This window comes from Tupaia chinensis, unplaced genomic scaffold (genome assembly GCF_000334495.1).
Source record: "Tupaia chinensis unplaced genomic scaffold, TupChi_1.0 Scaffold000093_1, whole genome shotgun sequence".
In the NCBI taxonomy this organism is placed as follows: domain Eukaryota; kingdom Metazoa; phylum Chordata; class Mammalia; order Scandentia; family Tupaiidae; genus Tupaia; species Tupaia belangeri.
The window spans coordinates 9,235,423-9,249,812 of NW_006159555.1; the positions used below are offsets into that span (position 1 = coordinate 9,235,423).

A 14,390-nucleotide genomic window follows, 5' to 3' on the forward strand; every position below is an offset into this window, starting at 1 on the left:
ACGCCGCAATCCCTTCTCCTCCATTCTCCTCTCGGGATCTTGGGCACGCACGCACACGCGCCCGGCGTGAGTTTTTTTAAGCCACCGGGTCCGGGACACGAACCGCGGTCGACTACGTGGGAGTCCAGCGACATAGCCATTACACTAACTGCTGGTTCCCGAGAGGTTTTTGTTATAGGGCTTGTGTACTCGCCAGAAAGACAGAGAGAGACAGAAATCCAGAAATCATCCCCCGGGGGGATGGCCATGCCACAATCCCTTCTCCCTTCTCCTCTTGGAATCTTGAGCACATACACACATGTGCCCTGCATGAGTTTAAGCCACCGGGTCCAGGACTTGAACCGTGGTCAACTACATGGGAGTCCAGCAACATAGCCATGATGCCAACTGCTGGTCCTGAGAGATTTTTACTATAGGGCACATGCACTCACTGGAGAGACAGAGACAGACAGAAAATGAGAAAGAAATCACCCCCCATGGAGGATGGCCACACCGCAGTCCATTGTTTTTCAGTCTCCTCTTGGTATTTTGGGCACTCATACATATGCATCTGGTATGAATTTTAAGCCACCAGATCCAGGACTTGAACCATGATTGACAATGTGGGCGTCCAACGATGTAACCATTATACCATCTGCTAGTCCTAGCCAGTAACATTTTAAGCCTCAAAATTTATACATCTAGTTTTTCTCTCTGGCAGGGCAGACAGTTTACAGAAGAATCAAGACCTGGAATTTGAAAGAAACAGAGAACGATTTGAATTTTTAAAGGTATGGGCAACGTTTGGTTCCATTGCTTTATTTTCTGTGTATGTGGGGTCCATCGGAGAGGTGCCAAGGAGGTGGGCTGAGTAAAAGTATGTCAGGTATTCATAGTATTCTTTCCATTTGTCAACCCTAGTGGGGTTCTCAGGCTTTTCACAACATGCGGATCATCCCCCCTGGCTCAGGAATCATCCACCAGGTGAATCTGGAATATTTGGCAAGAGTGGTATTTGATCAGGATGACTATTATTACCCAGACAGCCTTGTGGGCACGGATTCGCACACCACCATGATTGATGGTCTGGGTGTTCTTGGTTGGGGTGAGTGTTCTCCCAGTTTCTTTCTGCTCCTTCTATGCTGTCCCAGGACATGTACTGTAACCCACTTTGGTGCCATTGCACCAAAGCAGCGTGTTTACATCATTACAGGTGTCAGAGAGGGCTCTTTGTTCACAGCTGTACTTCCAGTGCCCAGAAGAGTACTTTGTACCTACTAGGCATTCAGTAATTAGATTTGGACTGGAATAAAGGGCCTAGAAACATCAAGTATAATACAGACATCTGAAGTGTATGTTTGACAATCAGTCTCCTGCACCATGCTCACCACTGGGTGTGGCTCACATTTTTACACACTTTGAGAAACATTTGCTAAACATTTATTGTAGAGAAATAGAGAAAGAATAACTGTTCTTTATAGGGCCATAACTCTGTACCCGTTAACATTATAACTGGGTTTATTGCCTGTTAATAACACTGACTTAATGCCTGAGGGATATAGTAAGGAATAACGAGAGCGTAATTCTGATCATGCTGTTTCTTGCAGGTGTGGGTGGCATTGAAGCAGAAGCTGTCATGCTGGGGCAGCCCATCAGCATGGTGCTTCCCCAGGTGATTGGCTACCGGCTGATAGGAAAGCCCCACCCTCTGGTAACATCCACTGACATCGTGCTCACCATCACCAAGGTAACCAAATGCTGCCTCCTTTATGGTCTCGGAAAGTCACAGTGGCAAACAAGGAGGGAAGGAGTTGCTCTTGGTTTCTATGTGCTCTAGAAATGCTAAGAAACTAAAATAGCTTGATGATTTGAAAAGGAGATGAAATAAGGGGAGTATTCTGTGATTAAGTTTATATTAATTTTATTTTACACTTCTGTCACTACAAAAATTTTTATCTTACATCTTTTTAAGTTATGAAATTTTTCAAATACACAGAAATGAAAATAATTTCCATTTGCCCACCACCTAGATTTAATATTGGGTCATTAGAAAAGTCATGACACATTTTTGCATAGAAAAAAATAGAAAATATGTCATGACTTTCCCAGACAACTTAATAGATGCTAACATTTTGCCACAATGGCTTCAGCACTTTCTATGTTTCTAAAGAAATAATGTGTGATATTTATCACTAAAGCCACCCCTCCTAATTTCTAGAACTAATCACTGTCCTAGAAATAACCACACATCCTATCATTTCCATGCATGTACATTTGCAACATTTTCCCACATGGCTCTTCTTTATATGTAAGTAACAAATTGGTTCCATGAACAATGTTTGGCTTGGGACCAGCAGTTAGCGTAATGGCTATGTTGCTGGACTCCCACGTAGTCGACCGTGGTTCGAGTCCCGGACCCGGTGGCTTAAACTCACGCCGGGCGCGTGTGCGTACGTGCCCAAGATCCCAAGAGGAGAATGGAGGAGAAGGGATTGTGGCGTGGCCATCCCCCCTGGGGGGTGATTTCCTGCTTTCTATCTCTCTGTCTCTGTCTGTCTGGCGAGCGCACGCGCCCTATAGCAAAAACCTCTCACAAAAAAAAAAAACAATGTTTGGCTTTTTTTTATTCTCATCTTTGTAAATTATGCTTGTGACAGATGTTTTTCCAAAGTGAAAAATAACCATTTTTTAATTTAGCTCTTAGAGGAAATTGTATATTGTGTGATTTGCTGGCTTTACAAAAAGAAAGCTGTTTCATTTTGGAAGACTTTCGGAAAACTGATTTATTTTATTATTATTATTACAAATATAATTTTTGTTAGTTGCGTAGTTTGGAGACCTGGAGTCTTTTGCGTGGATACAATACTATTTAAAACCAAAAAAAGTTTACCTTTGATTTAATCTCTGTGGAATTTGGTGTTGGATTTGTTGAAACACTGTAGTTTATCTCAAGTGTTTTTACACTGTTGTTCAGATGTGGAATTATAGGAGACTGGCCTACGAAGGTAGGCAGAATCCCATATACCCAAAAGAGCCTGTCCTGTGGTTATTCTCAGTTCATGAAACTGGCTTCATGTAGGGCTGAGTCAGTCACCAGGGCCTCACACCCCGGCTGATGGTGTATATGGAAAAAATACAGGGAGTCAGACTGTATAGACCATTTGATTACCTCAGACTTAACACCTATAGCATGGGTTATGTTCATTGTAAGTGTGAAAACAAGTCGTTTGCTTACTCAACTGGAACAAGTAACACTTAATTTAGGTGGACAGAATTTAATATTTAGCACTTTCTGACACTTCTAGTGATCTCATTAGAGTGAGTATATGTGTATTTATTTTGAAAACTGTTCTTATTGTTTTGATGTTTTGAGCATGCTTTTTCTCTTTTTAAATAAAAACTATTTCAACATAAACTGAAGATTTATAGGCAAGTTGGTGTGCAGAGTTCTAGTATCTTTTCCCTACCTTTCCCTAAAGGTAACATCCACAGCACATTTAACAAAACGAAGAAGTTAACATTGTTATGGTGCTCTTATCGAGAGACTTCACTGGTTTTATGTTAGTGTTCCTTTCCTGTTCCGAGAGCCAATCAATCCAGGATACCGTGATGCATTTAGCTGTGTTAAATGCTTCAGTTTTATTTTTTAAAAGTAATCTAAAATACGTTGGGCTACTATATTGCTTTTGTTTTCTCACAGGCTAGTTTATAAGAATTGCAAAGTGATAGTTCTGCATTTTTAACATGGGCTATCAAGTCTCAAACTTTTCTATCATTTCTGCTGCTTAGCACCTCCGTCAAGTTGGTGTAGTGGGAAAATTTGTTGAGTTCTTTGGGCCAGGAGTTGCCCAGTTGTCCATCGCGGACCGAGCTACAATTGCCAACATGTGTCCAGAGTATGGAGCAACTGCTGCCTTTTTCCCAGTCGATGAAGTTAGTATCAAGTACCTGGTGCAGACAGGTAAGTAAAGGGCCAGGAAAGCAGAGGGCTCTTTATACAGTCTCACAGAACACCGAGGCTCCACCTCTGCTCCACAGAATGCACTGGGTTACATCTTTTTTATTTTTTTCACTCTTTATGGAGTCAGAGGGGGTGTTGGGATTTAAAGAGGTTTGAGATGAAGATGGTCTGTACAGTAGAAAGAGTTCAGGTACTATGATAGCTTGGATATTTCTAATGGTTTTCTATAACAAGTTTTTTTTAACATTAAAGAAGTGATCTCAATAATGGTACCTACTGTCTGTGGGGTATCTGCTGTATCCCAGGCACTTAGAATGCATTTGCCATCCTCCTCTTCACAGATCCATAGGTTAAATAGATTGGTTAATTAATTAATAGGAGAGAAAACTGGGGATCAAAGGGATGTTATTATCCAAGGCTAATAAATAGCTGAGCCAGAATCCACACCTGCAGCTGCCCAGTTCTAAACATGGACAGCACTCTGCAGGGCTCTCAGGATTGTTCACGAGGCAAAATGAAAGCCTGCATAGGAAGGCATTTTGAAATGTTGACAGATCTTAACTCTGTATATTTTTGTTTAGAAATTTGATTTTTAACTTTGAGAAAGGCCTCCCCCCAATTTCTCAAAACTTTATTCACTCATTCATTTAATATTTATCAATGTATGGTCTACATCCCAGAGATGGAGCAGTGAACAAGATAGATAAAGTCCCTGCCCTCGGATAGCTTATAGTCCAGCCAGAGAGACAGGTAGGGGACAAGGAAGTAGTGAGTGTGATACTGAAAGAAAACAGGGCAATTAGAGTACCCCGAGAGCTTTTTAGATACAGGAAGATCTGTGAAGGGCTCCTGCAGGTGCAATTTGAAGAGATATCTGAGTGAAGTAAGAGGATGAGCCATGAGACAGATTTCATGAGAATTGTGGAGACTCCAAAAAAAATCCAGGTCTCCCATAGCCTGGGGAAATTAATCTGGAAGACCTATTTTTAGAAAACTTATTAGATATAACCAGATTAAAATTTATTCATATGTCATTTTCCTGTAAAGGATTTGAAACGGAAAGATATAGAGGTAAAAGAACAGAATAAATATTAACAGTCGAAGGAACCACCCTAGAGAAGGGAAGGAATGGTGGGCCTGGGAAAGGGAAAAAAGCTGCCAAAAATAGTCAGAGGTAAGATTAGTTTCTTGGCTGCTGGAAGTGGCCACAAAACTTCTTGGTGTTCTTGTACCAGATTTGTATCATCTATTTAATTGAAACATATTGCTTCAGAAGAGTATAATCCTTTCTTCTAGTAAACTCTGAAAGAAATGTCTCCCATTGACCTTCATGAAGAGGCATGGGATATAGTGGAGCTCAACAACAGGTCCTGATAGACATGTTAACAAAGCTCAGTGTCTTTTATGAGGTCCCTGTGAAAGCTGATGGCCTTTACAATTCAGTTAGACTGAGACAAACAAAAAATTCTCATCTATGATGGATCCAGGAATCAAGCTTTTAGTCTCATTTAGCTGTCAGAGAAATGGATGGGTTGCATAGCCATTGGGTATACATCGTAAATATTATCTCCTACACCAGGATCTTGATAAGAGTTAAGTAGGAAAGGATTCAGGACTATATTCCTGGTGACACAGCATTGTGAGCTGACTTTGGACTTTGAAGTAAAAATTGGGTTTGGATCCTGCTTCAGCCGTTTACTGGCTGAGTTCCATGGGAAAGTAATTTAATCTTGACACACCATTTCCTCATCTAGAAATGAGAATAATAATAGTACTTATCTCATAGGGTCATGATAAAGGATTAGAGGTTAAAGTAATACATTTGAAACACTTATCACATGGTGCCGGACACACAAAAAAGTGCCTAATAGCTGATGGTTGTGGGAGAGGTGGGGCGGGTTATTATTTTAACGGTAATAATGTAGAATGCTAAGAGTCTTTCAAGCCAGTTGAAGGTAGGTGCATAGGTGTGCTTTGACTATTAGCGCAGACTAGGACCCACCTTATTAAAGGTCATAACCAAGAAGAGAAAGAGTATCAATGGATAGAATGAGAGCTCTTCCTAAAAATAGTCACTTTGATAGGAACAGCAGATCAGTTAATGACCCCTGATGAAAGACAGCACCAGTTAGAGAGTCAAACTATTACCTGAAAGCAGAAATATCCACAGAGGTGTTGGTGTGTAAGTGAAATGCATATTACTCCCGAAGACTGATGATGGAAGGATTACTTTCAGTCTTTAGCAGGAAATACTAACATAGGTTACTTATTACTCCTTAACTTATTTAGGTCGCGATGAAAAAAAAGTAAAGCACATTAAAAAGTATCTTCAGGCTGTAGGAATGTTTCGAGACTTTAGCGACTCCTCTCAAGACCCAGACTTTACCCAGGTAAGAGAGCACCCTCCTCCTTCCTCAAGGCTGCTGTTTTAGTTGAATTTGTTTTTCCTTGGAGAGGCGCACTTGTGGAATGTCGTGACATTTGCCATGTCATTGCAGGAGAACAGAGTGTTAAATGCTGAAAAATCACAAGGATAAGAAAATTGTCAACATAACAAAATAACTTCTTACATTCCTAAGGCTTACTGCATGTTGAGTGTGCATTTTTTTTTAATCATTGATTCATACCTCTTATGTGGGACACTGTTGAAAACTGTTATTAGAGAAACTAGACCTATTTAAAACCCAAGCCTATCGTTATTACAAACAAATAAAAGAAATGGAGGTGTGAATATATTAATTAGTTCTTTTTATTCAATGACTTACTTTCTAAAGTGCAAACTGAATCCACATTTTTCTAAACAACCAAGATTGTAGGGTAAACTACATTCGGGCCCTTGTTTTGTTTCATACTAACTTGAGGGGAAGAAGTATTCAATTAAATGAAGGCTTGTTTCCTGGGACTAATGATATAATGGCTGCATTCCTTACATCACCTTCATGTATCATTTTAATAGAAAACCCATCTGAATCAACTTAGGCAATAGAAAACATGAATGAGCTGCTTCCTAAGATAGCAAGATGTGGGCCTGACTGTGCCACTTGAGTGCCCTTTTTTTTTTCTCTCTCTTTTGTTAATAATTACCAAAGAGTACATGTGCTCACCAGAAAGAAACAAAGGGAGAGGGAGAGAGCACCCCCTGATGGGTCACGGTCATGTCACAATCCCTTCTCCATTTCTTCATCCCATTCAGATTCTAGGCATGCTCACACATGTGTTCAGCGTATTTTTCAAGCCTTCCAGGCTGGAATTCAAACTGACTGTCCATACAGGATCTGGCTCCCTGAACTACTAGGTTGTGGGGCTAGCCTTTAAGTGCCCATCTTGTTCTTGGAGAATTAATCACTGAAGTATTAATTTGAACATTATCTTCTTTGTGTTTGAATGTGTAGTTTTGCTTGCTTGTTTATTTTTATTGTTCTGATGTTTATTTTTGTGGCATGCCTTCGTGCCTCGTGTTTCTTCTCCATGGGTATAAAGCAAATTCTGTAATTCCTTTTCTTTTGGGTGACCAGGTTGTGGAATTAGATTTGAAAACAGTAGTACCTTGCTGCAGTGGACCTAAAAGGCCTCAGGACAAAGTTGCTGTATCTGACATGAAAAAGGACTTTGACAGCTGTCTTGGAGCCAAGGTAGGGGCCTGGGAGAAAGGAGGTGACTCTACTCAGTGCTGGATATTCACCCCACTCAGTGATCACCCTACTCAGTGATGACCCCTTGAAGCCTAATGCTGAAAGTATTTCTCCTCCATTCTAAAGTCCTCAATGGCCCACTTTTAGCTAGGGGCCAAGCAGCTTCCTTGAAGCATACCATGGTTGGTAAATACAACTCAGTGCACATTTTTAAGCTCAACTACTTTTCTCCTGACACCACATTATTGGCCAGTGACTTTTGCTCCTGCCACTACCTGTCTGCCTATCTTTTGCCCATCTAATCAGGTTCTGCTCCCTCAACTTTGTAAGACTTAGTTCACATACCAGCTCTTCTGCAGTGCGGCCTCAGAATCGCACAGCAGAAAGTCATCTTTTCTTCACTTGAAACTTCGGGGCAGTGTGTCTAAAACCCTTTGACAGCATTCCATATTCTTTAACTTACATCAGTGATACTTTGTTTGCATGTGATTTTCTTTTACTGGAATATATGTGTGAGAATGGGGTTTGTGTCAGCATCACCTTAGTGTCCCATGGAGTACTGAGGAGTACATCCTGTACACAGTAGACTTTGGTGAACATTTCCCAAATGAATAATTATGATGTGTGATGGATTTTGTCAGTGACACCAGCATTATACCAAATGTTCAGCTGTGCTCTGTTTGCATTACTGATCATGATTAGTTGAATCTGGTCAAAATGGCACCTTTTAAAAAATGTCATGAGGTTAGAATCAGTAACCTTGTTCATTCTGAACTTATTCAGCTGCACACTAATGTCACTGAGTTCTATTTAGACTAACTTTGAACTAAGTTTGTAGTTTTAGCATTATAATTTTTGAGGGGGGAACTAATTGTTGTTTATTTCAGGTAAGAAAGATTCAAAAAATCACGATGGCCTTTTGTAAAGATTTTAAAGAGTAAGAGAAGTTTAATTTTTTAGAATTATTTTAGAGATAACTTGCAGAGATGTTTATGTTAAAAATCAGCCTTTAAACTAGTCATCAAAATATTATTCCTTCCTTAGTGAAAAGTTTTGACCTTTTTTCTAATGTAAGATATATATGTATATGTATACATAGATCTTTTCGTCTTCTTTCCGTAGCAAGGATTTAAAGGATTCCAGGTTGCTCCCGACCATCATAATGACCACAGTATGTTTACGTATAATAATAGTGAATTCACTCTTGCTCATGGTTCTGTGGTAATCGCTGCCATTACTAGCTGCACAAACACCAGTAATCCATCTGTGATGTTGGGAGCAGGTAAGTGCATTTGAATCTGTACTTGTCTTGGAGGTGCATAGGTGGAACTCTTACATGACATGACCCGGGTCTTAAATGATTTCTAGATGTAGTTCCTGAATCTTTTTTCAGATGTAAGAATTCTTGGCCCAGAAGTATCTACACAGTAAACAGCATCCAAAGCATTTAAAATAGAATGCATAATGCATAATAATCCTTCTTTTTAGAATTAACAAAAAACTAAGTAAACAAAAGCAAAGGAAACAGACTCTCTGATAAAGCCTAGAATCTGTATAGTCTGTCCGACTTTTGACCAGTGGAATTTGGTACTTTCTGAGATACACTGGCAAGTACCCCTGGTTTAGGGCACAGGGCACTGGTTGATAAAACTTGCTATACCTGACTTGTTATACAATTCTGGTCAAGCAGTTAATATTTACATGCACAGTAATAATAGAAGGTCACTTTCGTTTCCAAATTTTTGACCATCACCAGATTTTGTGTCCATAGACCAGGCAGTATCAACAGGTTTTTCTTTGTAGGCAAAGGCAAATATTCTTAGTCTGAGTTCTTCTGTTGCTACCTAAGCTTACTTGTCTAAGGCAAAGCAGTTTTCTTAACACAAGTCACCAGCTGGCTGTAGCTTTTTGTCCCTTTACGCCCTCACCCCTGCTCCTTGTTTCTTTTCTGCTTTCATGGTAATTCCTAAGACAGAGCACCCAGTGTTCCAGTCACAGTCTCTATATTTGCTCAAAGCCAGGCCCAAGATCTTTAGATCTACTTTATGGGCCAGGGCTGACTGAGGCTGGGTATGGATCATGGTATGAAGACTTTATCGAGGGTGCTGTCTCTGTCTCTGTGTCTCTCTGTCTGTCTCTGTCACTTATGGAAAAACAAATAAATAGACATTAAAAAGAAAGAAAGAAAGAAACATTGTAATCTAGATCTTTGCTTCTGGGCAGACCATTTCTCAACAGCAGCACACAGTTGATACACTCTCAGAAAGGGCCTCTCCGATTATAATTTTCATCTAAGTCAAATAGAAGTAGAAAAATCAGTTTCCCTCCAAAAGTTAAAAACTTACTTTGTAATATACTCCTACATGGTTTTAGGTTTATCTCTTTTAAAAAAAGGTATTCACATCTCTTTTTTTTCATTGCCTTGCCTAATTTTGTGTTTGCTACATACAGGTTAACAACTTTAGACCATTGAGCATTTGGTTTTCTGTTCAGCAGCAAAAATGGCAGAAAGTGCTGCCATGAAGTGGGCTCTGTCAGGAGGAGGCAGGAAATGCAGACTGAAAATCAGACCCTTTCCCGAAGTGTCCCTGGCACCTAGATCAGACAGCCACCCACACTATGTCTGTGTTTACCATTTTGCAGGACTGTTAGCAAAGAAAGCTGTGGAGGCTGGTCTGAATGTGAAACCATACATCAAAACTAGCTTGTCTCCTGGAAGTGGTGTGGTCACCTACTACCTTCGAGAAAGCGGAGTTATGCCTTATCTGTCTCAGCTTGGGTGAGGAATAGTTTTCTCTTACGCTGTTGCTTTTGTTGCATTTTATTCCTCATGTATTTTGCTATGTCCCCTTGTGACAGATGTGAGCTTATCTGATGGCATCTAAGTGCATAGTCTTTTATCAGGTAGTAGGTAGAATTAAACCCTTACATTCCAACGGAAGAAGACCCTCTGTGCAGTTGTGCTAGTTGTTCATGATACAGGAGTGCCCTCTAAGGGCAGAGCAGGGGCTGAAATGGAACCTGTGCTCTGATGTGATGCTACACCCTCCTGGAGGAGGGGGCATCTCTTCTCAGCTGCACTGAGAGAGTTATGCTGTGGGTTACAGTTACCTGCATCTGAGAGTCTACCTCTAGGCGTGGCTAAAAATATTATCATTCCTTGAAGAAAATTAGTTATTAGTTGCCGAATACAGTTTCTCCATCTCCATATTATTTCTAATTTGGATGACATATAATTTATTTCTGTACCTCATAAAATCCAAAAATCAGTGGGATTATACAATAATAGTAGTGAATGGAGACATTAAAGGCATATCAGATTTCACCTTTTACAAATTCTAGACCATTCAATTTGACTCTTTAAAATATTTTTTGCAGGGGAGGGACTAGCAGATGGCGTAATGGTTACGTCACTGGACTCCCACATAGTCAGCCGAGGTTCAAGTCCTGGACTTGGTGGCCAAAAACTCACACTGTGCATGCGTGTCCAAAATCCCTAGAGGAGAGTGGAGGAGAAGGGATTGTGGTATCGTCACCTCCCCTGTGCGGGGGTCGGTGATTTCTCACTTTCTGTCTCTCTGTCTCTATCTCTCCAGTGAGCACACACATCCTATAGCAAAAATCTCTCAAAAAATTTTTTTTTTCTTTTAATTTTACCAGAGGGTAAATGCGCTCACTGAGGGGGGAGAGAGAGAGAGAAAATGAGAAAGCAGCCATGGGGAATGGTCATGCCGCAGTCCCTTCTCTTTTATTTCTCCCTCTGTTTAGGATTTTAAGCACACACATACACACTGCTGAATCTGGGACTTGAACTAGGTAGGTGGCCATGTGGGATCCAGCTACTTTAACCATCGTGTTACTGACTGGTCCTTGACTCCTTTCATTAAGTGAAAAATATGAATAATGTTCTTCTTACATATTCTTTTGATATAGAATACATATTCTGTATCCATAGACCCTCAAGAGTAAAAGTCTTACAGGAATAGCACACTGACTCAGCCATAGTGGCACAAGTAGGGTGCTGCGGTACAGACTGAGGTCACGTGGTTCCTGGCCCCATGTAAACATGTTGGATGTGGTAGCACATGTGGGTGGTTCAAACTAACTGGGGGACTAGGCGGGAGGATCATGACATGGCAAGACTCTATCAAAAATGCCTACCTCTTTTACTACCTCTCTTCCCCTCTGTCTCCTGCATGCGCATGTACTTGTACACATTTATTTCTCTCTCAAAGGAAAGAAAAAGAAATAGTCCTATATGAAACTAACGTGGTGCACTGTGATTCCTTTTTGACCAGTGGTCTCCAGACTGTTCGCAGCAGGAAAGCTCACTGAGAGTTACTGTTTTTCTTGTGCTTCCTGTTGGCCCCTAGGTTTGATGTGGTAGGCTATGGCTGCATGACCTGCATTGGCAACAGTGGGGCCTTGCCTGAACCTGTGGTGGAAGGCATCACAAAGGTAAATACACCATGGTATGAAGACTTTATCGAGGGTGCTGTCTCTGTCTCTGTGTCTCTCTGTCTGTCTCTGTCACTTATGGAAAAACAAATAAATAGACATTAAAAAGAAAGAAAGAAAGAAACATTGTAATCTAGATCTTTGCTTCTGGGCAGACCATTTCTCAACAGCAGCACACAGTTGATACACTCTCAGAAAGGGCCTCTCCGATTATAATTTTCATCTAAGTCAAATAGAAGTAGAAAAATCAGTTTCCCTCCAAAAGTTAAAAACTTACTTTGTAATATACTCCTACATGGTTTTAGGTTTATCTCTTTTAAAAAAAGGTATTCACATCTCTTTTTTTTCATTGCCTTGCCTAATTTTGTGTTTGCTACATACAGGTTAACAACTTTAGACCATTGAGCATTTGGTTTTCTGTTCAGCAGCAAAAATGGCAGAAAGTGCCGCCATGAAGTGGGCTCTGTCAGGAGGAGGCAGGAAATGCAGACTGAAAATCAGACCCTTTCCCGAAGTGTCCCTGGCACCTAGATCAGACAGCCACCCACACTATGTCTGTGTTTACCATTTTGCAGGACTGTTAGCAAAGAAAGCTGTGGAGGCTGGTCTGAATGTGAAACCATACATCAAAACTAGCTTGTCTCCTGGAAGTGGTGTGGTCACCTACTACCTTCGAGAAAGCGGAGTTATGCCTTATCTGTCTCAGCTTGGGTGAGGAATAGTTTTCTCTTACGCTGTTGCTTTTGTTGCATTTTATTCCTCATGTATTTTGCTATGTCCCCTTGTGACAGATGTGAGCTTATCTGATGGCATCTAAGTGCATAGTCTTTTATCAGGTAGTAGGTAGAATTAAACCCTTACATTCCAACTGAAGAAGACCCTCTGTGCAGTTGTGCTAGTTGTTCATGATACAGGAGTGCCCTCTAAGGGCAGAGCAGGGGCTGAAATGGAACCTGTGCTCTGATGTGATGCTACACCCTCCTGGAGGAGGGGGCATCTCTTCTCAGCTGCACTGAGAGAGTTATGCTGTGGGTTACAGTTACCTGCATCTGAGAGTCTACCTCTAGGCGTGGCTAAAAATATTATCATTCCTTGAAGAAAATTAGTTATTAGTTGCCGAATACAGTTTCTCCATCTCCATATTATTTCTAATTTGGATGACATATAATTTATTTCTGTACCTCATAAAATCCAAAAATCAGTGGGATTATACAATAATAGTAGTGAATGGAGACATTAAAGGCATATCAGATTTCACCTTTTACAAATTCTAGACCATTCAATTTGACTCTTTAAAATATTTTTTGCAGGGGAGGGACTAGCAGATGGCGTAATGGTTATGTCACTGGACTCCCACATAGTCAGCCGAGGTTCAAGTCCTGGACTTGGTGAGCAGCCATGGGGAATGGTCATGCCGCAGTCCCTTCTCTTTTATTTCTCCCTCTGTTTAGGATTTTAAGCACACACATACACACTGCTGAATCTGGGACTTGAACTAGGTAGGTGGCCATGTGGGATCCAGCTACTTTAACCATCGTGTTACTGACTGGTCCTTGACTCCTTTCATTAAGTGAAAAATATGAATAATGTTCTTCTTACATATTCTTTTGATATAGAATACATATTCTGTATCCATAGACCCTCAAGAGTAAAAGTCTTACAGGAATAGCACACTGACTCAGCCATAGTGGCACAAGTAGGGTGCTGCGGTACAGACTGAGGTCACGTGGTTCCTGGCCCCATGTAAACATGTTGGATGTGGTAGCACATGTGGGTGGTTCAAACTAACTGGGGGACTAGGCGGGAGGATCATGACATGGCAAGACTCTATCAAAAATGCCTACCTCTTTTACTACCTCTCTTCCCCTCTGTCTCCTGCATGCGCATGTACTTGTACACATTTATTTCTCTCTCAAAGGAAAGAAAAAGAAATAGTCCTATATGAAACTAACATGGTGCACTGTGATTCCTTTTTGACCAGTGGTCTCCAGACTGTTCGCAGCAGGAAAGCTCACTGAGAGTTACTGTTTTTCTTGTGCTTCCTGTTGGCCCCTAGGTTTGATGTGGTAGGCTATGGCTGCATGACCTGCATTGGCAACAGTGGGCCCTTGCCTGAACCTGTGGTGGAAGCCATCACAAAGGTAATTACACAAGAGCCTGTAAGGCTTCAGAGCTATCATTTCTTTTCACATAATGTATGACAAACATGCTGGTAATTTTAAGAAGGTTCATAGGAGGAGGCAGTGTGGTTAAGAGTATGGTCTTTGAAGAGTTGCACCAAAGCTAGTAACTATGTAACCTTGAGCAAATGAACCTGTTGTGCCTCAATTTCCGTAACTATCAGTTGGATAGGATAATGG

At 40.9% G+C, this 14,390-nt stretch overlaps 1 protein-coding gene across 1 annotated transcript in view; it reads left to right on the forward strand.

The window, feature by feature from the left end:
- Positions 1-14,390, forward strand: part of ACO1 (aconitase 1) — a 65,861-nt gene that overhangs the window by 37,632 nt on the left and 13,839 nt on the right. Inside the window, exons 5-13 of the mRNA XM_006143091.2 lie at positions 701-770; positions 901-1,084; positions 1,587-1,726; positions 3,769-3,940; positions 6,230-6,330; positions 7,456-7,572; positions 8,695-8,854; positions 10,216-10,351; positions 14,087-14,171. Of these exons, the coding sequence (XP_006143153.1) occupies positions 701-770; positions 901-1,084; positions 1,587-1,726; positions 3,769-3,940; positions 6,230-6,330; positions 7,456-7,572; positions 8,695-8,854; positions 10,216-10,351; positions 14,087-14,171 (1,165 nt within the window). The remainder of the gene's footprint in view (positions 1-700; positions 771-900; positions 1,085-1,586; positions 1,727-3,768; positions 3,941-6,229; positions 6,331-7,455; positions 7,573-8,694; positions 8,855-10,215; positions 10,352-14,086; positions 14,172-14,390) is intronic.